At 44.1% G+C, this 24842-nt stretch overlaps 1 protein-coding gene and 1 long non-coding RNA gene across 4 annotated transcripts in view; one reads left to right on the top strand and one right to left on the bottom strand.

The window, feature by feature from the left end:
• The window catches only part of LOC310842043 (uncharacterized protein), a 71582-nt gene that overhangs the window by 3858 nt on the left and 42882 nt on the right, over positions 1 to 24842 (bottom strand). The window contains exons 1-4 of one of the 2 annotated variants that reach the window (XR_014562791.1): positions 6994 to 7305; positions 5816 to 5929; positions 4789 to 4857; positions 4148 to 4189 (exon numbers count right to left, since the gene is read on the bottom strand). Coding sequence is in view for 1 of the 2 variants with exons in the window: in XM_083733909.1 (XP_083590035.1) it covers positions 4148 to 4189; positions 4789 to 4857; positions 5816 to 5929 (225 nt within the window). In the remaining variant the exon portion in view is untranslated. Of the gene's footprint in view, positions 1 to 4147; positions 4190 to 4788; positions 4858 to 5815; positions 5930 to 6993; positions 7306 to 24842 lie in introns of those variants that run through there. The other variant, XM_083733909.1, reaches the window with a different exon arrangement.
• Positions 11571 to 24842, top strand: part of LOC310842182 — a 245512-nt gene continuing 232240 nt past the window's right edge. Inside the window, exons 1-2 of one of the 2 annotated variants that reach the window (XR_014562974.1) lie at positions 11571 to 12191; positions 13170 to 13286. This is a non-coding gene — a long non-coding RNA (uncharacterized lncRNA). The remainder of the gene's footprint in view (positions 12192 to 13169; positions 13287 to 24842) is intronic. The other variant, XR_014562973.1, reaches the window with a different exon arrangement.

Genomic DNA, 24842 nt, shown 5'->3' with positions numbered 1-24842 from the left:
AAATGTGGACTACAAAATTTTTGCAGATATTTTAGCCAACAGACTAAATGAAGAGTGCTAAATGAAGTAATACACAAAGATCAGGCAGGCTTTCTCCCAGGTAGACATTTGTCTGATCACACAAGGAACATTATTGATATACTGGAGTTATTGCAGACGAACACAAATACAAAAGCAGTGTTAATTTTTATTGATGTGGAGAAGGCCTTTGATAACATTTCTTGGAGTTTTATGAAAAAAAACCTTAAGGGAATGGGTGTGGGACGAGGGTTTGAAAATAGTATAGAAGTAATCTATTCGGAACAAAAAGCAAAATTGATAGTTAATAATGTGGTGTCAGAAGAGATTAAAATTGAAAAAGGAACACGACAGGGGTGCCCTATCTCTCCATTGCTATTTATTTCGGTCCTGGAGGTGCTCTTGAATATGATTAGGAGGGACCAGTTGGTTAAAGGTGTTCAGGTCGGAGCCAAACAATATAAACTTAAAGCCTTTGCAGATGACCTGGTTTTGATGTTGCAGGAGCCAGAATCTAGTACGAAAAGAGTTTTAGAATTGATTCAGGAGTTTGGTCAGGTGGCAGGATTTAAATTAAATAAGCAAAAAACCAAAGTATTGGAGAAAAATATGACTTTAACGGAAATAGAAAAGCTTCAGAAAGAGACAGATTTAAATGTGGTGAAGAAAGTGAAATACCTAGGGATAAATATGACAGCCAAAAACCTGAACTTATTTAAAGACAATTATGAAAAATGTTGGTCAGAGGTAAAAAAAGATCTAGAAATATGGTCAAATTTGAAGCTCTCCTTGTTGGGCCGAATTGCTGCTATAAAGATGAATGTATTGCCAAAAATGTTGTTTTTGTTTCAGACCTTGCAGATTGTGGACAGAATGGACTGTTTCAAGAGGTGGCAGAGAGATATTTCTAAATTTGTCTGGCAGGGCAAAAAGTCCAGAATAAAATTTAAAATACTGACTGATGCTAAAGAAAGAGGGGGGTTTGCCCTGCCAGAAATGAAGTTATATTATGAATCAGCAGCTTTCTGCTGGATGAAGGACTGGCTACTTCTTGAGAACACTGACATTCTGGATTTGGAAGGGTTCAACAATGCGTTTGGGTGGCATGCATATTTGTGGTATGACAAGGTTAGAGCTCATAAAGCCTTTAAGAACCATATTGTGAGGAAAGCAGTTTTTAATGTCTGGACAAGATATAAAGATTTATTAGAAAACAAGACCCCAAGGTGGTTGTCACCTATGGAAGCTAAGGCTCTGAAAAGACTCAATATGGAGGCCAAATGGCCGAAATATTGGGAGATACTAGAACATGATGGAGATACATGGAGATTGCAGAGTTTTGAGAAATTAAAAGATAAAGTGCGAGATTGGCTACACTATTACCAAATCAGAGAGGTCTTTAATATGGACAAGAAAATAGGTTTCCAGGTGGAAAAATCGAAATTAGAAACGGAATTGTTAGAACCTAAAACTAAGGTACTGTCAAGAATGTACAACTTGCTGTTAAAATGGAATACTCAGGATGAAACGGTCAAATCAGCTATGATTAAGTGGGCACAAGACATTGGTTATAACATTATGTTTGCTGACTGGGAACGGTTATGGACCACTGGTATGAAATTTATGGCATGTAATGCCTTGAAAGAAAATATTATGAAAATGATTTACAGGTGGTACAAGCTTGCAAAGATATATCATTTGCCTGACAATAAGTGTTGGAAATGTAAGGAAACTGAGGGAACATTCTTTCACCTCTGGTGGAGGTGCCCAAAGGTAAAGGCTTTCTGGGAAATGATCTATAATGAACTGAAAAAGGTATTTAAGTATACCTTCCTTAAGAAACCAGAGGCCTTCCTCTTGGGCATTGTTGGCCAGAAGGTGTTAAAGAAGGATAGAACCTTTTTTATGCAACAACAGCAGCAAGAATACTTATCGCAAAGTATTGGAAGACACAAGATTTGCCCACCTTGGAAGAATGGCAGATGCAATTGATAGATTACATGGAACTGGCAGAAATGACTGGCAGAATCCGAGACATGGGGGAAGAACAAACAGAAGAAGAATGGAAGAAATTTAAAGATTATCTGCAAAAACATCGTAAATTATTTGAATGTTAAAGTGATGCAGGATAGTGAGATAATGTGGCATTAGTGACAAAGTTGAATGGAATGTGCAAAGATGTTTTGTAAGTAACAAGTAAAGAAACACAGTTAAATTAACCAATGATGGGGGATTAGAAGATAAGTGGATAGCAATGGGAATGGTTAATTTAAAAGAAATTAAGTAATATTAAAATTAGTCAAAATAGAGGAAGAATTTGCTGAAACTAAATTGGAAATTTGAATACAGAAAAGGGAGATGTGAGGAAGTCGGAAAAGTAAGTTGAACTTATATATTTTTGTTTGATTTTTGTGTTTTTTACTGTTTATTGTTTGTTTTTGTGTTGTTTTGTCTTGTTTGTTATTATAAAATCTGTTGAAACTTTAATAAAAATCTTTTGAAAAATAAATAAATAAAACCTATAGACCAATCTTCCTACTCAATGTGGATTATAAAATTTTGGCAAATATAATGGCTAACAGGCTAAAGGAGGTTTTATCTAGGTATATCCACAAGGACCAGGCAGGATTTCTGCCTGGAAGACATATGAAAGACAATATTAGAAATGTGGTGGATATCCTGGAAAAGCTGCAAGCGAGAAAGAATTGCAAAGCAATGTTAATGCTTCGCAAGACAAAAGCCCATAGGGAAATCTCCGGGACAGCGGGGAACCCTCCTTCCACCGCAAGCCCCGGGAAGAGAGGAGAAGCTGCGCGCCTTCCCCTCTGTTCCCGGACCTGTCCTGAGGGCTTGCGGTGGGAGGTCCGGGAACAGAGGAGAAGGCGCACAGCTTCTCCTCTCTTCCCGGGGCTTGCGGTGGGAGGAGGGTTTTTCCTCTCCACCGCCAACATTCAGAACAGCATTCTGAATGTTGGCGGTGGGGAGGAAAGCCCTCCTCCCCCCCCCAGCCTTCAGAAGAGTTCCCCGCAGGGCTCTCCAGGCTGTGAATAGCAGCCTGCTGCCCCTATCCGCAGCTTGGAAAGCCCTGCGGGGCAGTCCTGCAGGGCTCCACCAAGCTGTGAATGTCTGCCCCGCGCCCCTGAAGCAGAGCGCCCCTCGCGCCAGGCAGCAGGCTGCTATTCGCAGCCTAGGCAGCCCTGCAGGAACTCTTCTGAAGGCTGGCGGCGGGAGAAGGGCTTTTCTTCCCACCGCCAGCCTTCAGAAGGCTGTTCTGAAGGCTGGCGGTGGGGAGAAAAGTCCTTCTCCCCCCCCCCCGCCAGCCTTCAGAAGAGGTCCGGGGACAGACTGTCCCCGGACCTGGTCTGAAGGCGGTCTCCCTAGGAACGCATTAATTGATTTTCAATGCATTCCTATGGGAAACCGTGCTTCGCAAGACGAAAAACTCGCAACACGAAAAAACTTGCGGAACGAATTAATTTCGTCTTGCGAGGCACCACTGTATTGACATTACAAGACCCAGAGTCCAGTGCAATTAAAGCACTGGAGCTGATACAAGAGTTTGGACAGGTAGCAGGATTTAAGCTAAACAAAAGCAAAACCAAAGTACAGTGGTACCTTGGTTTAAAGTCGCTTCAGGTTACATACGCTTCAGGTTACAGACTCCGCTAACCCGGAAATATTACATCGGGTTAATAACTTTGCTTCAGGATAAGAACAGAAATCATGCTCTGGCGGCACGGCAGCAGCAGGAGGCCCCATTAGCTAAAGTGGTGCTTCAGGTTAAGAACAGTTTCAGGTTAAGAACAGTTAAGAACATATGAACATCCACGGTATCAAAATTCCCTGTGGACAGATGAAAACCTTGAGGCTCTAATGCTTAAAAGAAGATGCAGAACCTAGAAGTGCTGCATCAAAACTGAATCCAACCTAAATAGAGCTAATATTATATGAATATATTATCAGCTACTCTGATCCATAAACTCATTGGTAACTATTTTCTTTAGCACACGCAAAGCCCTGCTTCTGCTTCCTCCAGTGAAGATGTAGAGTGTAGATCAGGAAATCAGGATTTTAAAGGAGCCAGCATTCACAAGTAAGAGGGAACACCAACTCAATAGATATGACTTACTTCCCCAGAATCCTTCGAAGGATCTAAAGTCCGGAGGTTTGTCTGTGCAAAAGATAGAGAAGTAAATTGTCATTATTTGAGAGGACTTCCTGTGCAGAAAGAAACATTAATTTGATGTCTGCTTTGTTTTGAGCATTGGAATGGCACTTTCAAGTATGAGAGCCTGAGGTCCTGGACTGGGAAATTGGAGACCAGCCTTCAAATCATCAGGAAGCTCCTTGGGTGGCCTTGGGCCAGTCACTCACTCTCAGCCTGGTCTACCTTGCAGGGTTGATGTGAGGATTAAATTAGAAGCCAACTTGAGCTCCATGGAGAAAAAGGTGGGATATATATGCCATTCATAAATAAATTTCCAAAGAATTCTGTAACAGCAAATCAGTATTATTATTTCCCATGATATCGATGGGGAGATCGAGGCTGAGAGTGAAAGCCTGGTTTACCCGAGGCCAGCTGGTGAGCTCATGGTGGAGTTTTACAGATCTGGATTGTCAGGCATGGGAAGTCCTGATCTGACTGATCAACATAATCCATTTTTCATAGAATGGTTGATTTGAGAGGCATCTTGTTTATATATATATATATATATTTACTGCATTTTTATCTCTTTTGCAAAGCAAAACAACTCAATGGATATCACTTACGAATACAGCAGGGGTCACTGCTGCTACAGGAGCCCCATGGGATTATTCCATATGGACATTCCACAGATGCTGGGAATTGGCAATATCCGTCATATAAGTCACAGTCAAGTTGCAATGTATAAAAGAGAAGGGAAATAAGAAAAAAAAATTAATTGGGCAAAGGGGTTGCCAACTACTTTTTTTTCCTAACCAGAACCCTGCATATTTAATGGGATGGCCTACTTTTACAGGCTTCTGCTCTCAGTATTTTCACTCTCCTGTTGCTGGATGTGTGATTGTTACATCACATGTCTGTGTTTACATTCCATGCTTGGAAAGTGTGGGAACGGATGCCAGACCTGTCTCTTCCGTGGGATTGTACTTTTGTATTTGCTCTCTCTCTCTTGGAGAAGGTGTGAGAGGACAGCATGATTGGTTTGTCCTGTATATATTGCTTAATAAATTACTTAGATGCCACACCTCACAGCCTCAGCTTCCAGCTATACTCGGCTGCTTGAGTGTGCACATATCTTTGGGTATGTGTCGCTGCTGCATACCGGGACTGATGAGTTATGACCGTTCCATGCTGCATTCTGGAGAGTCGATGCCTGGAGAGGTTGCTCAGATTTGGGGGCTATGTGTCTCATCCCCCCCGGCGCTTCTGACAATGGTCATGGGCCCAGAGGCTCTGCGTATCGGAGGACTGTCTCATTGATTGATGAGGTATGTGGCTCTGAGTTCAGCAAGCTCTGTTTGCCAGAGTCTCATGGCAAGCCCTGCTTCCTCCAGTGAAGATGCAGAGTATAGATCAGGAAATCAGGAATATAAAGCACTCAGTGGGACCATCAACTCAATGGATATGACTTACTTCCTTAGAGTCCTTCTGCAGATTTGGATTGTGGGACATGGGAAGTCCTGATTTGACTGATCAACATAATCAATTTTTCATAGAATGGTTGATTTGAGAGGCATCTTGCTTATATATATATATATTTACTGCATTTTTATCTCTTTTGCAAAACAAAACAACTCAATGGATATCACTTACTACTACAGCAGATTCCATTGTCGCCACAGGAGCCCCATGGGATTTTCCCATAAGTACAGTTTGTAGTTGCTGGGAATTGGCAAGATCCTCCAAACGTTTCACAGAAAAGTTGCCCTGTGTAAAAGAGAAGGGAAATGAATTCTTTAAAGGGGGCAAAGGGGTTTCCAACCACTTTTTCCAAGTCTAGAACCAGGCGTATTTAATGGGATGACCAACTTTTACAGGCTTCTTCTGCCTCACAATCAGCAAGGGTCAGATCAGTCCTCCTTCGCTAAAAAAATTCCAGCTGATTCCAGAACATTGTAAGGGTGCTGACACTGAACTGCACCCAGCCACTTGGGTGGCGTATAAATCATAAAATTATGATGATGGTTATTACTGCTCCTGGGATCTTTTCAGCATTGCTGACAAGCCTAAATCTTTCAGGTTGCTAATGGAAGGGGAGAAAAATGAGAAGATAATGCAACCACAGACCCACATAACTGGCGACTGAGTCAGACTTCATTTCATTCTACTGAAGGTTCCCCTTTGCTTTCAACATCTGCTAATCAGAATTACAGCTGTTCTGAGCTTCAGAAATAGATTGCCATTTGTGCCCTCTCTGAGAATGGTATTTTCTGGAATTTCCCCAGGAGTGTTGCCAATGTCTCTTGCTCAGCTCACACCCAAATGTGCTGGCTATAGTCTTTCTCAGCTACCAGCCAGGTGAGGAGGGGGTAAGGCCAACTCATTCGGCCAGGGGAAACAATCTCTTCACTGGCTATGAAACTTGCTGGGTTAGGTCCATAATGGAATCCTTCATCAGATTTTTACTCTTCCTAGATCCAGGACCTCTGGAATTGGAAAGGACTTGGGGATCATGGACACTAACTCTTCTAAACTCTCAGCAATATAAATGACCACCATGGAACCTGCCTTGTGGCTCAGTCAGTATCCTGAACATTTCTGCTTTTGCAAGAGCCATGTATTCAATTTCAATTTCAATATTAAATATATTGTTAAATACTTTCCTCCTCCACCACCCCTTTTTAAGCAGCCAGCTAGGAGAGGGAGCAGCCAATTCATACTGTTGTTCCACCTACAGCAGTTTCTCAGGGTCTCTGGCAGGGGAAATACCTGGGACTGAACCTGAGACCTTCTGCATTTTCAGCAGATGCTCCCTCCCTGTGCCCTCTTACCTGCAACAACGTGGAAGAGGATGAAGACCAAAGTAAAGCTCAGGAAGAGAAACCTCATGGCTGCAGTTTCCTGTGAGATCTCTGCCAAAGGGAAGGCACTCTAAGGCAGAAGGAAGTGGAGTTTGGATGGAACAAGGAGGTTCTCTCTACTTATAGTGTTGCAGTACCAAATCCGGTAACTGTCAGCATAGCATCTGAACCCTGCAGGCCCCTTTCTCTTAAATCATCCTAGGCCATTTATTTATCTTGCACATCATCCTAAGATTTACCCACACCATCACCTTTCTCATATATTGACAATCTGTCCTGTGCTCCAGGCAACAAAAAGGAATTTCGTGCAACTCTCAGCATCCAAACTCTTCTCTCTTAACTCATCCTATGCAATTTATTCATCTTGGAGAACTTCCTAATATTTCCCTGCAGAACAGCCTTTCTCCTGCCGTTTTCTTTCCATATCAGTTAACAGATTTCAGTTACCACTGTACCTACAAAGAAAGAATCTTTTCCATTGGCTTTTCTTCTGGTCTGCAGTTTTGGATTCATTTTTGCTTAATATGCTTGTTTCTGTGAGGCTTGTAATTTTATGTGCTCCTCCACTAATTTGTGCACCACCCAAAAAACCACACACACCATACAAATTAGTGGTTTTGTTCCATCATTCATAATAAAGAAACACAAACAAGAACAACAGATGTAAAATAAAAATACAGAAATGAGAAAGGGGCCCAAGTAACTACAGTGGTACCTGGGTTTACATACGCTTCAGGTTACATAAGCTTCAGGTTACAGACTCCGCTCACCCAGAAATAGTACCTCAGGTTAAGAACTTTGCTTCAGGATGAGAACAGAAATCGTGCTCCGGCGGCGCGGCGGCAGCAGGAGGCCCCATTAGCTAAAGTGGTGCTTCAGGTTAAGAACAGTTTCAGGTTAAGAATGGACCTCCGGAACGATTTAAGTACTTAACCCGAGGTACCACTGTGTTCTCTTAGTTAGTCAACAAAATCAGAAGATATGACAAGACACCTGTTAGTAGAAACCTTATTTATTATTAAATTATTGAATTGTTTTTTTCATTTATACCCTGTTTTTCAGGGGGGAAAGGCTCACCAAGTGGCGTATGTGCAATCTCTTTTTTAAAAAATGGCGCACAAGGAGGAAAGAACAGGGAGGGAAGAGGGAAACAAAAGGCAACTCAGGCATTTTCAGTTGAATGTGGGGGAACCATTTGAAGCATCTGTTGTGTTGAGCTCTTTCAATTGCTTTTGCTTGATTTGCACATTGCAAAAAGCTGAAAGTCATTAAATATTGAGAGTAAACCTGATTTGCAATGGGGTTTGAATAATGTTGACTGCAACAGTTTAATTAACACTAGAAGCATATATACTTGATGTACTTCCAGGCATTGTACATAAGCCACTCTGGAAGTTTTTGGCTGAAAAGCAGAGTACAACTGATCAAACGAATTTAAACAATGTTTCTACTAACAGGTTTCTCCTCACATTTTTGGAGTGTTGTTTTTTTAAATAGAATTGTTGTTCTTCTTGTTTATATCTTTGGAACGATGGGATGAAGCCATTAATTTATGTGGTTGTTTGGGGGAGAATGGAGTCATAAAATGTACATAAAACTACATGCAACACAAAACCAAGCATGTTAAGCAAAATGCCTCTTGTCTAGGAATTGGTAGGGAGATCTGGTTTTCATTTTCATCTTCCTTTCCTGTCCTTTTCCGCTTGTGTGCCATGTTTTGTTTTGGTTTTTAAATTGTATGTAAGCTACTCTGGGAGCCTTTTGATTGAAAAGCAGAGTTGTTGTTGTTGTTTAGTCGTTTAGTTGTGTCCGACACTTTGTGACCCCATGGACCAGAACACACCAGGCACTTCTGTCTTCCACTGCCTCCCACAGTTTGGTCAAGCTCATGCTGGTAGTTTTGAGAACACTATCCAACCATCTCATCCTCTGTCGTCCCCTTCTTCTTGTACCCTCAATCTGTCCCAACATCAGGGTCTTTTCCAGGAAGTCTTCTCTTCTCATGAGGTGGCCAAAGTATTGGAGCCTCAGCTTTAGGATCTGTCCTTCCAGTGAGCACTCAGGGCTGATTTCCTTCAGAATGGAGAGGTTTGTTCTTCTTGCAGCCCATGGGACTCTCAAGAGTCTCCTCCAGCACCATAATTCAAAAGCATCAATTCTTCGGCGATCGGCCTTCTTTATGGTCCAGCTTTCACTTCCATACATCACTACTGGGAAAACCATAGCTTTTACTATACGGACCTTTGTTGGCAAGGTGATGTCTCTACTTTTTAAGATGCTGTCAAGGTTTGTCATTGCTTTTCTCCCAAGAAGCAGGCGTCTTTTAATTTTGTGACTGCTGTCACCATCTGCAGTGATCATGGAGCCCAAGAAAGTAAAATCTCTCACTGCCTCCATTTCTTCCCCTTCTATTTGCCAGGAGGAGATAGGACTAGTGGCCATGATCTTCGTTTTTTTGATGTTGAGCTTCAGACCATATTTTGCGCTCTCCTCTTTCACCCTCAATAAAAGGTTATTTAATTCCTCCTCACTTTCTGCCATCAAGGTTGTGTCATCTGCATATCTGAGGTTGTTGATATTTCTTCCGGCAATCTTAATTCTGGCTATGGATTCATCCAGCCCAGCCTTCCACATGATGAATTCTGCATATAAGTTAAATAAGCAGGGAGAAAATATAAACTCCTTTCCCAATTTTGAACTAATCAGTTGTTCCATATCCAGTTCTAACTGTAGCTTCTTGTCCCACATAGAGATTTCTCAGGAGACAGATGAGGTGATCTGGCACTCCCATTTCTTTAAGAACTTGTCATAGTTTGCTGTGGTCGACACAGTCAAAGGCTTTTGCATAGTCAATGAAGCAGAAGTAGATGTCTTTCTGGAACTCTCTAGCTTTCTCCATAATCCAGCGCATGTTTGCAATTTAGTCTCTGGTTCCTCTGCCTCTTGTAAATCTAGCTTGCACTTCTGGGAGTTCTCGGTCCACATACTGCTTGAGCCTTCCTTGCAGAATTTTAAGCATAACCTTGCTAGCGTGTGGAAAAGCAGAGTACAACTGATCAAAAGAATTTAAACAATGTTTCTACTAACAGGTTTCTCCTCTCATCTTCTGGGTGTTGTTCTTGGTTGCGCTTATAACTTATGAATGATGGGATAAAGTAATTAATTTATGTGGGTATGGGCGGAAGCATATAAAGGGGGAAATGGACATAAAACTATATGCATCACAATAGCAAGCATGTTAAGCAAACTGCAACCAAAAAGGTACAGACCAGGAGAAAAGCACACTGAAAAGATTCTTTCTTGGTGGGTATGGCAACTGCAGTCAAACTGAACAGTCCAAGCCAAAGAGGTTGTATCAAACTGCATTACAGCCGAGCTTTTCCTGAAATTCCACTTCCTTTCTATCCAGGCTCCATGAAGCTGGCAACAGCTTTTGTGAGATGACAGGAAATCTGTTAACTGATATGGAAAGAAAACAGCAGGAGAAAGGCTGTTCTGCGGGTAAATATTAGGAAGTTCTCCAAGATGAATAAATTGCATAGGATGAGTTAAGAAGAAGAGTTTGGATGCTGAGAGTTGCACGAAATACCTGTTTGTAGCCTGGAGCACAGGACAGATTGTCAATATATGAGAAAGGTGATTGTATGGGTAAATCTTAGGATGATGTGCAAGATAAATAAATGGCCTAGGATGATTTAAGAGAAACGGGCCTGGAGGGTTCAGATGGTATGCTGACAGTTACCGGATTTGGTACTGCAACACTATAAGTAGAGAGAACCTCCTTGTTCCATCCAAACTCCACTTCCTTCTGCCTTAGAGTGCCTTCCCTTTGGGAGAGATCTCACAGGAAACTGCTGCCATGAGGTTCCTCTACCTGAGCTTTGCTCTGGTCTTCATCCTCTTCCACGTTGTTGCAGGTAAGAGGGCACAGGGAGGGAGCATCTGCTGGAAATGCAGAAGGTCTCAGGTTCAGTCCCAGGTATTTCCCCTGCCAGAGACCCTGAGAAACTGCTGTAGGTGGAACAGCAGTATGAATTGGCTGCTCCCTCTCCTATCTGGCTGCTTAAAAAGGGGTGGTGGAGGACGAAAGTATTTAACAATATATTTAATATTGAAATTGAAATTGAATACATGGCTTTTGCAAAAGCAGAAATGTTCAGGATACTGACTGAGCCACAAGGCAGGTTCCATGGTGGTCATTTATATTACTGTGAGTTTAGAAGAGTTAGTGTGCATGATCCCCAAGTCCTTTCTAATTCCAGAGGTCCTGGATCTATGAAGAGTAAATATCTGATGAAGGATTCCATTGTGGACGTAGCCCAGCAAGTTTCTTTGTTAAAGAATGCCCACAGTTGCCACCTCAGGACCCCATCAGTATACCCAATGAAGAGATTGTTTCCCCTGGCCAAATGGGTGGGCCTTACCCCCTCCTCACCTGGCTGGTAGCTGAGAATGACTATAGCCAGCACATTTGCGTATGAGCTGAGCAAAACACATTGGCAACACTACTGGGAAGATTACAGAAAAAACCATTCTCAGAGAGGGCACAAGTGGCAAGGTATTTCTGAAGCTCAGAACAGCAGTAATTCTGATTGGCAGATGTTGAAAGCAAAGGGGGAACCTTCAGTAGAATGGATTGAAGGATGACTTACTGGCCAGTTATGTGGGTCTGTGGGTGCATTATTTGCTTTTCCCCCTCACCTTCCATTAGCAACCTGTAAAATTTAGGTTTGGCAGCCGTGCTGAAAAGATCCCAGGAGCAATAATCATCATCATAATGTTATGATTTATGTGCCACCCAGGTGGCTGGGTGCAGCTGAGTGCCAGACCCCTTACAAGGTTCAGGAATCAGCTGGAGTGTTGGCAGAGAAGGAGGACCAATCTGACCCTTGCTAATGTTGGCCAATGAAACAGTAGTTAGCAGGTTGAGAGGCAGCAGAAGCCTGTAAAAGTTGTCATCCCATTAAATACGCAGGGTTCTGGTTAGGAAAAAAAGTAGTTGGCAACCCCTTTGCCCCCTTGAAACGAATTTATTTCCCTTCTTTTTTACACAGGGCAATTTATATGTGAACTAGCAGGAGGAACTTGCCATTATTCAGCAACTACAAAATGTGCCAATGGAGAAATTACGGGGGTCTCCTGTGGCAGCAACGGAATCTGCTGCAGGGGTAAGAGATATCCACTGAGTTGTTTTGTTTTTGCAAAAGAGATAAATATGTAGTAAATAAATATATATAAAAGGGTAAAGGTAAAGGACCCCTGGCAGTTAAGTCCAGTCGCAAACAACTCTGGGGTTGGGTGCTCAGCTAGCTTTACTGACCGAGGGAGCCCTCGTCTGTCTGCAGACAATTTTTCCAGGTCATGTGGCCAGCATGACTAAATGGATTTGCCATTCTGGCAAAACCAGAGCAGGGCACGGAAACACTGTTTACCTTTCTGCTGCAGTAGTAGTACCTATTTATCAACTTGCACTTTGACATGCTTTTGAACTGCTAGGTTGGCAGAAGCTGGGACTGAGCAAAGGGAGCTCACCCCATCATGGGGATTCGAACGACGACCTTCCGATCGGCAAGCCCAAGAGGCTCAGCGGTTTACCCCACAGCACCACCCACAACCCCATATATAAAGAAGACACCCCCCCCAAAAAAAATCAACCATTCTATGTAAAATTGATGATGTCAGTCAAATCAGGACTTCCCATGCCTGACAATCCAAATCTGTAAAACTCCACCATGAGCTCACCAGCTGGCCTCGGGTAAACCAGGCTTTCACTCTCAGCCTTGATCTCCTCATTGGTATTATGGGACATAATAATACTGACGTGCTGGTACAGAAGGCTTTGAATATTTATTTACTCATTGCATTTATATCCCACCCTTTTCTCCATGGAGCTCAAGGTGCCTTCTGTGGTTCTTCCTAATTTAATCCTCACGACGACCCTGAGAGGCCCAAGGAGACACTGTGAGCCTTATGATGAGGCTGGATTTGAAGGCTGGTCTCCCATTTCCTAGTCCAGGACCTCAGGCTCTCATACTTGGAAGTGCTATTCCAATGCTCTAAATAAAACATCAGTCAAATGAATGTTTATGTTTTGCACAAGAAGTCCTTCCAAATAATGACAATTTAATTCCCTCTCTTTTGCACAGCTGAAATTCCATTTTGTACATTCTCGGGAGGATTTTGCCAGGCCCCAGTCACTAAGAAATGTACCTTTGGAGAGATTACAAACATCCCCTGTGGTCCTAATGAACGCTGCTGCAGGAGTAAGTGATACCCATGAGATAGTCCCACTCACGTGTGAATTTTTGCTCATTTTCAATCCTGATTTTCTGATCTACACTCTACATCTTCACTGGACGAAGCAGAAGCAGGGCTTTGTTTGTGCTAAAGGGCATAGTGGTCAATCAGGACATATTAACCCTATTTTTAGATGTCTAAATTTGGATCCAGTGTTGATGCAGCACTTCTAGGTTCTGCATCTTCTTTTAAGCTTTAGAGCCTCAAGGTTTTCCTCTGTGCACAGGGAATTTTGATACCACAGATGTTCATACGGGTGCAAACTGTGCAGGCTGCACTTCCCATGGGCAGTAAAAACTGGTGGCTCTGATCTAACTTTCCAAAATCTTAAGACAACCCTCAGTAAATGAGGATAAGCCAGCCATCTGCTGGTGCTGAAAGAACACATATGTGATTTGGCAACAAAGAGTCCCACTTAATTCTGCACTCACCAGACCTCAGCTGAAGTATCAAAATACATCACAATATCCAGCAGTAGAACCGGAGCTAGAAACCTCATGGTCCCTAATGACCTGAACCAGGGGAGGAATTCTTGAATGCCAACAATGGTGATAGTTACGGGTAGGTAGCTGTGTTAGTCTGCCGTAGTCAAAACAAAACGAAAAAATTCCTTCCAGTAGCACCTTAGAGACCAACTAAGATTGTTATTGGTATGAGCTTTTGTGTGCATGCACACTTCTTCAGATACACACAAAGGTGATAGTTCATACTGCCTCTTAGAAATACTGGAGAAATGAATTGAAAAGCAACTGCAATCTGAGGCTGGAGATGAGAAATAATTTAATAGATCTATGCTAGCCTTTGATGGAGTCCTCAAAGTCATGAGCTGTCAGCGGCCCATCCTGACATCCAGGATGGGCCAGGGGATGTCGGCATTGATCTTGCAAATTCCACTGACATCTCTTTTGCGGCCGTGCCTGCATGTCCTCTTCCCTTCTGCTACAGATTCCTGCATTGCAGGGTGGGCTTAAATGTTCCATTGAGTCCTTCTAACACTACAATTCTATGATGCTCCCTCATCTCCTGAAGGTGAGCAATCTGACTCCAGGCTCATGAAAGTGCAATCGATTACAGATTTCCTTCTTTCTTTTATTCAGGAGGATAATCAATGTAAGAGGAAAAGGGGGGTTCTGCCAGAAGGGAATCACCAAATGCTGCACATCTGGTCTAACTCTTCCTGCTTACTGTGGCTTCAATGCACAATGCTGTGCCCTTGAATGACATCAGGGAGCAGCCCACATCCATCAGTGTGAACGCCTGATGGCTACGCTGATTCTTCTGGATCTTTGCTTGTGGAAGTGGGCCTGATTAATCCATTTGTGAAAGCAGGCAATGAAATAAAGATCAGTCTGTTCAAATGATCATCTAATTAAACACATATTAACCTGCAAATCTAAAATTGTATTTTTTTTTCATTTTTAAAAAATGCATTTATCACTAAGTATGACTCTCCTCCGGTGGAAGTGCATCATATCTGCCCAAGATCCCTCTTCACTGAAATTCTCATCCCCGAGTCCCAGGAGGAGATAACTGCAGTCAATGCTTTTCATGCATGCAGGCAGAGCTTGGGTTTCTCTGCCCAGTTGTTTATGTGAACCTGGGTGGGATAGGCTGAACTCAACCCAGACTGGAGCCATGACCTAAATGGAGCTGATTATTAAGGAGCCACTGCCTTGTGGGTGCCCATAGGTCACTGGGAGTGGTATTTAATCCTGCTGAATACACATCAGGTTTATTGATTTCTATGGGTGTACTCTTAGTGGGACATAGGAACACATACCCATGCCACTTTCAATTTGTATGTTTAGACATTTCTCTCCCAACTTTCCCCAAGGAACTCAAGGCGATGTACATTGTTTTCTCCCATGAGCCCATGTCTCCCAGGTCTTAGACTAATACCACGCTGGTGACGTTGCCCTTAGTTCCTTAGTCACCACTACCTAAGAGGCCCTCTGTCTGCTTCCCTGTAACCTGGCCTCTTCCAGTGAAGGAACCGCCAGAAGGTTATTGGAAAAACGCCAGCCCGGGAGCGGTTGCAGCATCCCAGGCACCCGGGGCCTTTCTCTGGAGGTCACTCTCTGGCTGGAATCCCCCTCAGCCCAGAGAAACCATTGATAAGCGACTCCTCCTTCCTGAGAGGAGCACGCTAGCAATCTTCTGGCAATCCATCACAGAAGAAAGAGGACAGTCCGTAGTCTAACTGCTACGACCTCTGTCCAGTATATCTGAAGGAACGTCTCCTCCCCCATTGTTCTGCCCGGACACTGAGGTCCAGCTCCGAGGGCCTTCTGGCGGTTCCCTCACTGCAAGAGGGCAAGTTACAGGGAACCAGGCAGAGGGCCTTCTCGGTAGTGGCGCCCGCCCTGTGGAACGCCCTCCCATCAGATGTCAAAGTGATAAACATCTACCTGACATTCAGAAGACATCTGAAGGCAGCCCTGTTCAGGGAAGTTTTTAATATGTGACATTTTAGTATATCTTTCATCTTTGTTGGAAGCCGCCCAGAGTGGCTGGGGAAACCCAGCCAGATGGGCGGGGTACAAATAATAAATTATTATTATTATTATTATTATTATTATTATTATTATTATTACTTTATTAAGACTGTACAAAATCATCAAAATCAGCAGTGGAAAGGAGGAAAATGTTAGGAAAAATGTTAGGTTGGGGCAGGGGGCTCTGAAATGGACTGAGGAAAGAGTATCTTTTGGGGGGGCAGGGAGGTAGTGTCGGTGGCTACCTTGAGCGTGCTCAGCTCATCCTCATGCTGCTTATAATTTCCTCCCCCTTTGGCTTCAACCCATGCAGAATAAACCAGGGCTTGTGGGAATTGCAGTTCATGGATGATGCGAACTGTAGTCCAAGAACAATCGGAGGGTCACAGGTCCACTATGCCTGATGTCATGTCTAGATTGCTTATCCATCAACAGTCCTGATTCACCTGGGACATCCCGGAATTACAGAAGCTATGCCAGTTTCTGATTGGATGTCCCATTTTTTGTGCTGAGCTCCCTCGCCAGTCAGCTGGTTCTTGAGAGAGCGCAGCACCCAAAGACGAATGTCTTTGGTGAAAAAAAGGTGGCTGCGCTTTAGTCCATGGAAGCAGAGGAGGAGGGGAGCTGTGTCGGAATCAAGCCTTGTCAGAGGAATGTGCCACTCTCCAGGCACCCGGCTGATTTCCTTGTTGACCTCCCCGTCTGCGACTCCTGGCAGGATACAGGCAAGGTCTATCGGCGACCCTCCTCAACGTGAGAAGAACACACCACTCCTCCCTCTCCTCCCTGCTATCCTCAGGGAGGGGAAAGAGACAGACAGAAATATATTTACATGCCTTTATTTCTGTCTTTGCAGCAGTACAGAGAAAACATGTCTGCACTCTCTAAACACCAACAAAGAGAGAGATTAAGACTCCACCCATGTACTTCCAGTACAGGTCAGATGGCACACTGAGCTAACATCCGGTGCTCAGTACAGTGAATGGACTGCCCCCTTTTCCACGGTACAGCCACAAACATCAACATCCTGTTTGGCTTTCCAGACACCTGCTGCCCGCTGCATTGCTCCTTTTTCGTAACAAGTTGATGGTGAGGCAGGTAAGGCTGCCCCCCCCAGACCCATTAGCCATGCTTCCTCTGCCCAATGCTGCCCCCACTGGAGGAGGAGGAGACAATGACAGTGAGTTGGAGAGGGGAAGCCTGAGCTCATTTGCCCGGGAGTATGGCACTGAAAGACGCAAGTCCCAAGTTTAATTGGCAGAATGTTGGAGGGTCTGAGATTTTGTTATCTAAAAATCCATCCAAGTTCCCTGTGCTAATGTCTGGTTGTCTGCCTGAAATTCCAGTAAAATCGGCAAGCCTCCGCTGTGTCATAGCTTAGAAACACTGAACAGAACAGAAACGTGGATTCCAGAAACAACTGAGCTAACCGTTTGCCAAATTTTCTTCCGGATCTTCTGTTATGGCTGCTGGTGCACAGAGATATCGGAGGACAGCCAATGCTAGCCCTGCTCAATATATTCTATAAATTGGGCAAAGTCGGTATTGCTTCATATAAGTAACAGTGACTTTATTTATTCAGCTAAGAACTATCAGTTCCATATTTGCAGAGAGTCAATTAGATATTTAGGTATAATCATACCAATGGATATTACCGAATTAGTAGCATGTAATTTAAACAAAGTAATCGATGACAACACCATTACTGGCCCCAACAACATCACACATACCATCTCGGGACTATTTAATTGCTCATCGTCTAACATTGTGTATGCCATCAATTGCCAAAAGTGTCCTTCAGCTCTCTATATTGGACAAACAGGCCAGACCTTACGCCAAAGAATAAACGGACATAAATCAGACATCAGGAATCACAAGACAGAGAAACCAGTAGGAGAACACTTCAATCTCCCAGGACATTCTATACAAGATCTCAAAGTAGCTGTTTTACTACAAAGGAATTTCAGAAATAGACTGGAAAGAGAAGCTGCTGAATTGCAACATCACCAAACTTAAAACCATGGAGACACCTGGTCTGAACAAAGACCTTGGATTCTTATCTCATTATACATGACAAAGCCATTTTTCACCTTCTCACCCCTTTGCTTTTTCCTGTAAGACCTATTGCAGTCGTTAAGAGTCGTCAACAGGCTCATCACAGCTATCTGCCAATCACCCATTCCCACCACCCTTCTGAGTAATACCCCTCCCCACCTTCTCACTATATAGAAGGGTCTGGAAACTTCTGTTTCAGTGTATCTGAAGAAGTGTGCATGCACACGAAAGCTCATACCAAGAACTAACTTAGTTGGTCTTTAAGGTGCTACTGGAAGGAATTTTTTTTGTTTTGACTGTGGCAGACCAACACGGCTACCTATCTGTAACTTACTAAAAATGTAATTATCAATTACAAAATGAGGATTTGGCATTCAAAAAGGATATTGACCAGAGGGACAGAGGAGGGCTGTCAGATGATCAAGGCTCTGGAGACCAAAAGTCGCTCCTGGCGACTCATTAGATGACCTTGTTGAGGACTGGAATAACTGGCTCTTGGCAGCCATCGATGAGATCGCACCTAAGCGCCCTCTGCGACCCTGTCGAAACCAGGCCACTTGGTTTACTGAGCAGCTCCGGAAAATGAAGCGGGATCTAAGACGGCTAGAGCGAGCATGGCGATGGACTCATGACGGAGCTTCAAGAACACCTTATAGGACGCTTATGAAAGCCTATGAGATGGCTATGAAAGCTGCTAAGAAATCTTACTTTGCAGCTTCCATTGCATCCGCTAGCTCTCACCCGGCACAACTTTTTAGAATAATTGGGTCCATAACGTCCTTAGGACAACCAAATTTAAGCACAAATTTGACCCACAGCTGTGAGGCATTCGCGAGCTTTTTTGCAGAGAAAGTCCTGTTGCTCCGCTGTGACCTCGCTGCCAATATAGATACAGTGACTGAACTGGAGGCCCCTTGACTGACTTCAGGTCCAGTGTTGGACCATTTCGATCGTATACTTCCTGCTGATGCGGATAGATTCCTCCAGGTTGGTAGGCCCACCACCTGCCTCCTTGATCCGTGCCCATCTTGGCTGATTAGGGCGCGTCTAGATGTCTCGCGGTCCCCCCGGTTGAAATTATCAATTTATCCCTTGCCACGGGGACATTCCCAGGGGAACAGAAGGAAACAGTGGTGTGTCCGCTCTTAAAGAAAACTTCACTAGATCCTTTAGACCTATCCAATTACTGCCCAGTTTCAAACCTTCCATATCTGGGTAGGGTAATTGGGAGAGCGGTTGCTGAACAGCTTGGTAGGTTTCTGGAGGAAACATCGGCTTTAGATCCATTTCAGTCCGGTTTCCATCCTGGTTTTGGGACCAAGACAGCTCTGGTTGCCCTAACAGATGATCTCCGTAGACAACTGGATTGAGGCGGGTCAGGACTGCTGATCCTTTTAGATTTGCCAGCAGCCTTTGACATGGTTGATCATGATCTTCTGGACCACCGCGTCAACAACATGGGGATACAGGGCATAGCCCGTAAATGGCTGTGCTCTTTTAACTCTGGTTGGGGACAGAGGGTGGCACTAGGGAGGGAAATGTAGTCATGCCACTCCTTGGTGTGTGGAGTGCCGCAGGGCGCAATCCTCTCCCCGATGCTTTTTAACATCTTTAGGCGCTCCCTTGCCCAGATTGTCCGGAGCTTTGGGCTGGGCTGTCACCAATATGCTGATGACACTCACTTCTATCTGCTGATGGATGGCCACACCGACTTGGCCCCAAACACACTGACCAGATGTTTGGAAGCTGTGGCTGGATGGTTTCGTGGGAGCTGATTGAAACTAAATGCTTCAAAGACAGAGGTCCTATGGCTGGGTCGAGGTGGCATGGGGATGAGGGACCAACTCCCTTCTCTTGCGGAGGTCCAATTAGTGCCATTGCCTTCTGTTAAGAGTTTGGGTGTAATCCGTGACACCTCCCTTTCCATGGAGGCGCAGGTTACAGCAACAGCCAAGGCGACATTTTTCCACCTTCGCCGCATCAAGCAGTTGGTCCCTTACCTTTCCCGCCCCACCCTGGCCGCAGTGATCCATGCAACGGTCACCTCCAGGCTTGACTACTGTAATTCGCTCTACACGGGGTTGCCCTTGAAGCTGTCCCAGACACTCCAGCGGGTGCAGAATGCTGCAGTGAGGCTCCTCATGGGGTCTCTGCCATGAGAGCATATTCACACAGTGCTTTTCCAGCAGCACTGGCTCCTGGTGGAGTACAGGGTCAGATTTAAGGTGCTGGTTTTGACCTTTAAAACACTTCACGGCCTAGGACCCTCGTACCTACGGCACCGCCTCTCCTGGTATGCCCCACGGGGAGCCTCAAGGTCCATAAATAGCAACACCCTAGTGGTCCCGGGCCCTAAGGAAGTTAGATTAGCTGCAACCAGAGCCAGGGCCTTTTCAACTCTGGCTCCGGCCTGGTGGAACGCTCTGCCTCATGAGACCAGGGGCCTGCGGGATCTGATTTCTTTCCGCAGGGCCTGTAAGACAGAGTTGTTCCACCTGGCCTTTGGCTCGGAGCCAATTTGATTCCCTCCCCCTCTTTCTTTTTTCTTTTCCTTTCTCCTCCTGTGATGAGGCTACATTTTAATATCTTAATGTTCCATTATTTTAATGTTGTATTTTAATTTTGTTTTTAAGTTGCATTCATTCAACTTGTTTTTATTATTGCTTGTTAGCCACCCTGAGCCCGGCCTTGGCTGGGGAGGGCGGGGTATAAATAAAAATTATTATTATTATTATTATTATTTGGAAGACGGCTGAAGGAGTTGGGTATGTTGAGCCTGCAAATGAGGAGACTGAGAGGAGATATGATAGCCATCTCAAGGGCTGTCACATGGAAGAGGGAGCAAATTTGTTTTCTCCTGCCTTGGAGGGTAGGACTCTAACCAATCGGTTCAAGATACAAGAAAAGGGATTCTAACTAGATATATGGGGGGAAATTAATGAAAGTAAGATCTTAACTCGAGGTACTATTTCTGGGTTAGCGGAGTCTATAACCTGAAGCGTATGTAACCTGAAGTGTATGTGACCCCAGGTACCACTGTAGATACTTGGGCTTCTTTCTCATTTCTGCATTTTTAATTTTATTTTACATCTGTTGTTCTTGTTTGTGTTTCTTTATTATGAATGATGGAACAAAACCACTAATTTGTATGGTGTGTGTGTTTTTTGGGGGGTCATAAAATAGGGGAGGAGCACATAAAAATGCAAGCATCACAGAAACAAGCATATTAAGCAAAAATGAATCCAAAACTGCAGACCAGAAGGAAAGAAAATGGAAAAGTTTCTTTCTTTGTAGGTACAGTGGTACTTTGGTTCCAAAATACCTTTGTACTGAAACAACTTGGAACCCAAACGATGCAAACCTGGAAGTAAGTGTTCCGGATGGTGAACCTTTTTCAGAAGCCAAAGGTGCTCCGTTTTGAGTGTTATACTTCCGTTTTGACTGCCACACTTCTGTTTTGAGTCCAACACTTCTGTTTTAATGGTTATGCTTCCGATTTGAGTGCTGCACTTCTGTTTTGAGTGTTATGCTGAGGTCTGTCTGTTTTTGCTATTTATTTTGTTTCTTTGTTTTTGCGGCTCTTTTTGTTTTGTTTTTGTGACTGTGTGTAACCCAGTTCAGCTATTGATTGACTGATTGTGTGACAGCAGTACAATGTTTATTGCTTTCATTTTATGGATCAATGGTCTCGTTAGATAGTAAAATTCACGTTAAATTGCTGTTTTAGGGCTTGTTTTTAGAAGTTTGGAATGGATTAAACCATTACTTGCATTACTTTCTATGGGAATGTGCGCCTTGGTTTTCGAACGCTTTGGTTTTGGAATGGACTTCCGGAACAAATTGAGTATGAGAACCAAAGTATCACTGTACTGCAATTGCGCTTGCATCAGACTGCATTAAAGCAAATCTCCTAAACAACACTTCGCTTCCTTTCCATCCAGGCGCCGTGAACGTGGCAGCTGATTCTGTGAGATGACGGGAAATCTGTTAATTGATATGGAATGGGGAAAACCGCACCCGAAGTACAGCACACGTTGTGATTGTTTGAGAAAGGATGTTCTTCAGGTATATCTTGGGAAGTTCTCCAAGATGAACAAATTGCCGAGGATGAGTTAAGAAAAAAGAGGCCTGGATGGTTCAAATGCTGACAATTGCAGGAAATACCTCTTTGCAGCATTTCCCACTCAGATGCACAAATGTGTGTTTCAGCATCTTTTTGGCACGGCAACACTATAAGTAGAGAGAACCTCCTTGTTCCATCCAAACTCCACTTCCTTCTGCCTTAGAGTGCCTTCCCTTTGGCAGAGATCTCAGAGGAAGCTGCAGCCATGAGGGTCCTTTACCTGAGCATTGTTCTGGTCTTCATCCTCTTCCACGTTGTTGCAGGTAAGAGGTCAGCTCAATCTTGGGGGGTGGGGGTGGAGGGTGTTGATTTGCAAGCCCCCTCCATAGAGGCTGGCCCCTCTCACTGTCCTCAGAGCTTGCTTACCGGTAACCTCCTCTCGCTGATATCCAGACAGACCAGGGAGATTTTGATAGGCGACATTTTCCCGAACGTGGGTAAAATGCACAACCCCTCCCTCCTGCTTCCTCAGGGGAAAGAAAACAAGTCTGAAATCTATTTTACATGATGTTTATTTCTGACATTACAGCACTAAAGGAAAACACGTCCTTTCAGTTCAGTTCTTCCAGCACGTCTGACAAACTTCCTGAACATGCGCACACAGAAGGTTTCATGTTACACTCTTCACAAAGACTTATCCAGCCTGTGAACGTCCTGGGAAACTCTTCTTTCCCACAGATAGGCGCATCATGTGATGTCAACAATCTGGCTGTCTGCAGCGGTGATGTTTCCATATCCTGACAGAGCGAAGCATCTGCTGCAAATGCAGAAGGTTGAGTCCCAGGTATTTCCCTGGTCGGCAGCCCTGAAGAACTGTTGTGTGTCAGTGTAGACCATTCTCTTTTTTGTGTACTATAATTCTTTATTATTTCCCCCCAAACATATTCACAACGATATTCCTATCAAATAGTCACATTGTTTCATAAATTGAAATTCATAAAAGTCAGAATTGCTTCCTGGAAGTAAAGGTGTCTTTGTTGATTCAGCTAAGAATTGTCAGTTCCATATTTGCAGAGAACCAATAAGATATTTTGGTATAACCATACCAAAGGATATCACCCAATTAGCAGTATGTAATATAAACAAAGTACCTAATGAGGTTTCTTTATATATTGATAGAATTATAGAATCAGAGAATTGGAAGGGACCCCAAGGGTCATCTACTCCAGCCCCCTGCAATGCAGGAATCTCAGCTAAAGCATCCCTGACGGATGGCCACCCAACCTCTGCTTAATAACCTCCAAGGAAGGAGCGTCCACAACCTCCTGAGGGAGACCGTTCCACTGTTGAGCAGATCTAACTTTCATTAATTTCCCCCCATATATCTAGTCAGAATCCCTTTTCTTGTGACTTGAACCGATTGGTTAGAGTCCTACCCTCCAAGGCAGGAGAAAACAAGCTTGTTCCCTCTTCCATGTGACAACCCTCGAGATAAAATATGAAAAGAAAACTCCTGGATTACTTTATTTGAATCACATGCTACTAATTCGGTGATATCCATTGGTATGATTATACCTAAATATCTAATTGACTCTCTGCAAATATGGAACTGATAGTTCTTAGCTGAATAAATAAAGTCACTGTTACTTATATGAAGCGAAACCGACTTTGCCCAATTTATAGTATACCTTGAGCAGGGCTAGCATTGGCTGTCCTCCGATGTCTCTGTGCACCAGCAGCCATAACAAAAGATCCGGAAGTAAATTTGGCAAACAGCTAGTTCAGTTGTTTCTGGAATCCAGGTTTCTGTTCTGTTCAGTGTTTCTAAGCTAAGACACAGCGGAGGCTTGCCCATTTTACTGGAATTTCGGGCAGACAACCAAACATTAGCACAGGGAACATGGATGGATTGTTAGATAACAAAATCTCCGACCCTCCTACATTCTGCCAATTAAACTTGGGACTTGCGTCTTTCAGTGCCATACACCCAGGTAAATGACCTGGGGTTTCCCCTCTTCAGCCCCCTGTTGTTGTTGTCTCCTCCTCCTCCAGTGGGGGCAGCATTGGGCAGAGGAAGCATGGCTAATGGGTCCAGTCGGGGCAGCCTGACCTGCATCACCAGCAGCTCCCCTCCTCCTCTGCTTCCATGGAGTAAAGCGCAGCTGCCTTATTTTCCCCAAAGACATTTGTCTTTGGGTGCTGAGCTCTCATAAGAGCCAGCTGACTGGCGAGGGAGCTCAACACAAAAACCGGGACATACAATCAGAAACTGGCTTAGCTTCTGTAATTCTGGGACGTCCAGTTGAATCAGGGCTGTTGATGGATAAGCAATCTTGTCTTGAGATCAGGCATAGTGGACCTGTGACCCTCCGATTGTTCTTGGACTACAGTTCGCATCATCCATGAACTGCAATTCCCACAAGCCCTGGTTTATTCTGCATGGGTTGAAGCCAAAGGGGGAGGGGGAGGAAATTATAAGCAGCATGAGGATGAGCTGAGCCCACTCAAGGTAGCCACCGACACTACCTCCCCCCCCAAAAAAAGGTGTTACGATATGAAGGCAACGCAGCTGCAAACTGGTAGCTTGAAATCATCACATGATGTGGCTAGCTGTGGGAAAGAATCTTCCTGGACGTTCACAGGCTTCAAGAGTTTGTGTTCTGAGTGTAATATGAGACCTTCCTGTTGCGTATGTGTGGGAAGTCTTTGTCACTTGCTTGCTGAAGTCTGAACTGATCGGACATGTTTTCTGTAGTGCTGCAAAGTCAGAAAGAGATGTAAAAGGATTTCTGACTATCTCCTTTCCCTGCTAGGGAAGCAAGGAGGGAGGGGGTGTGCATTTTCCACGCTGGGAAATGTCCTCTATTGAGATCTATCCTGGACTTGCGGGGATTGGAGCCAGGGCAGAT

The sequence above is a fragment of the Podarcis gaigeae genome, assembly GCF_964106915.1.
Source record: "Podarcis gaigeae genome assembly, chromosome: 3".
NCBI lineage: Eukaryota > Metazoa > Chordata > Lepidosauria > Squamata > Lacertidae > Podarcis > Podarcis gaigeae.
The sequence above is the reverse complement of the archived record's forward strand: the minus strand, read 5'-3'. Positions and strand labels throughout refer to the sequence as shown.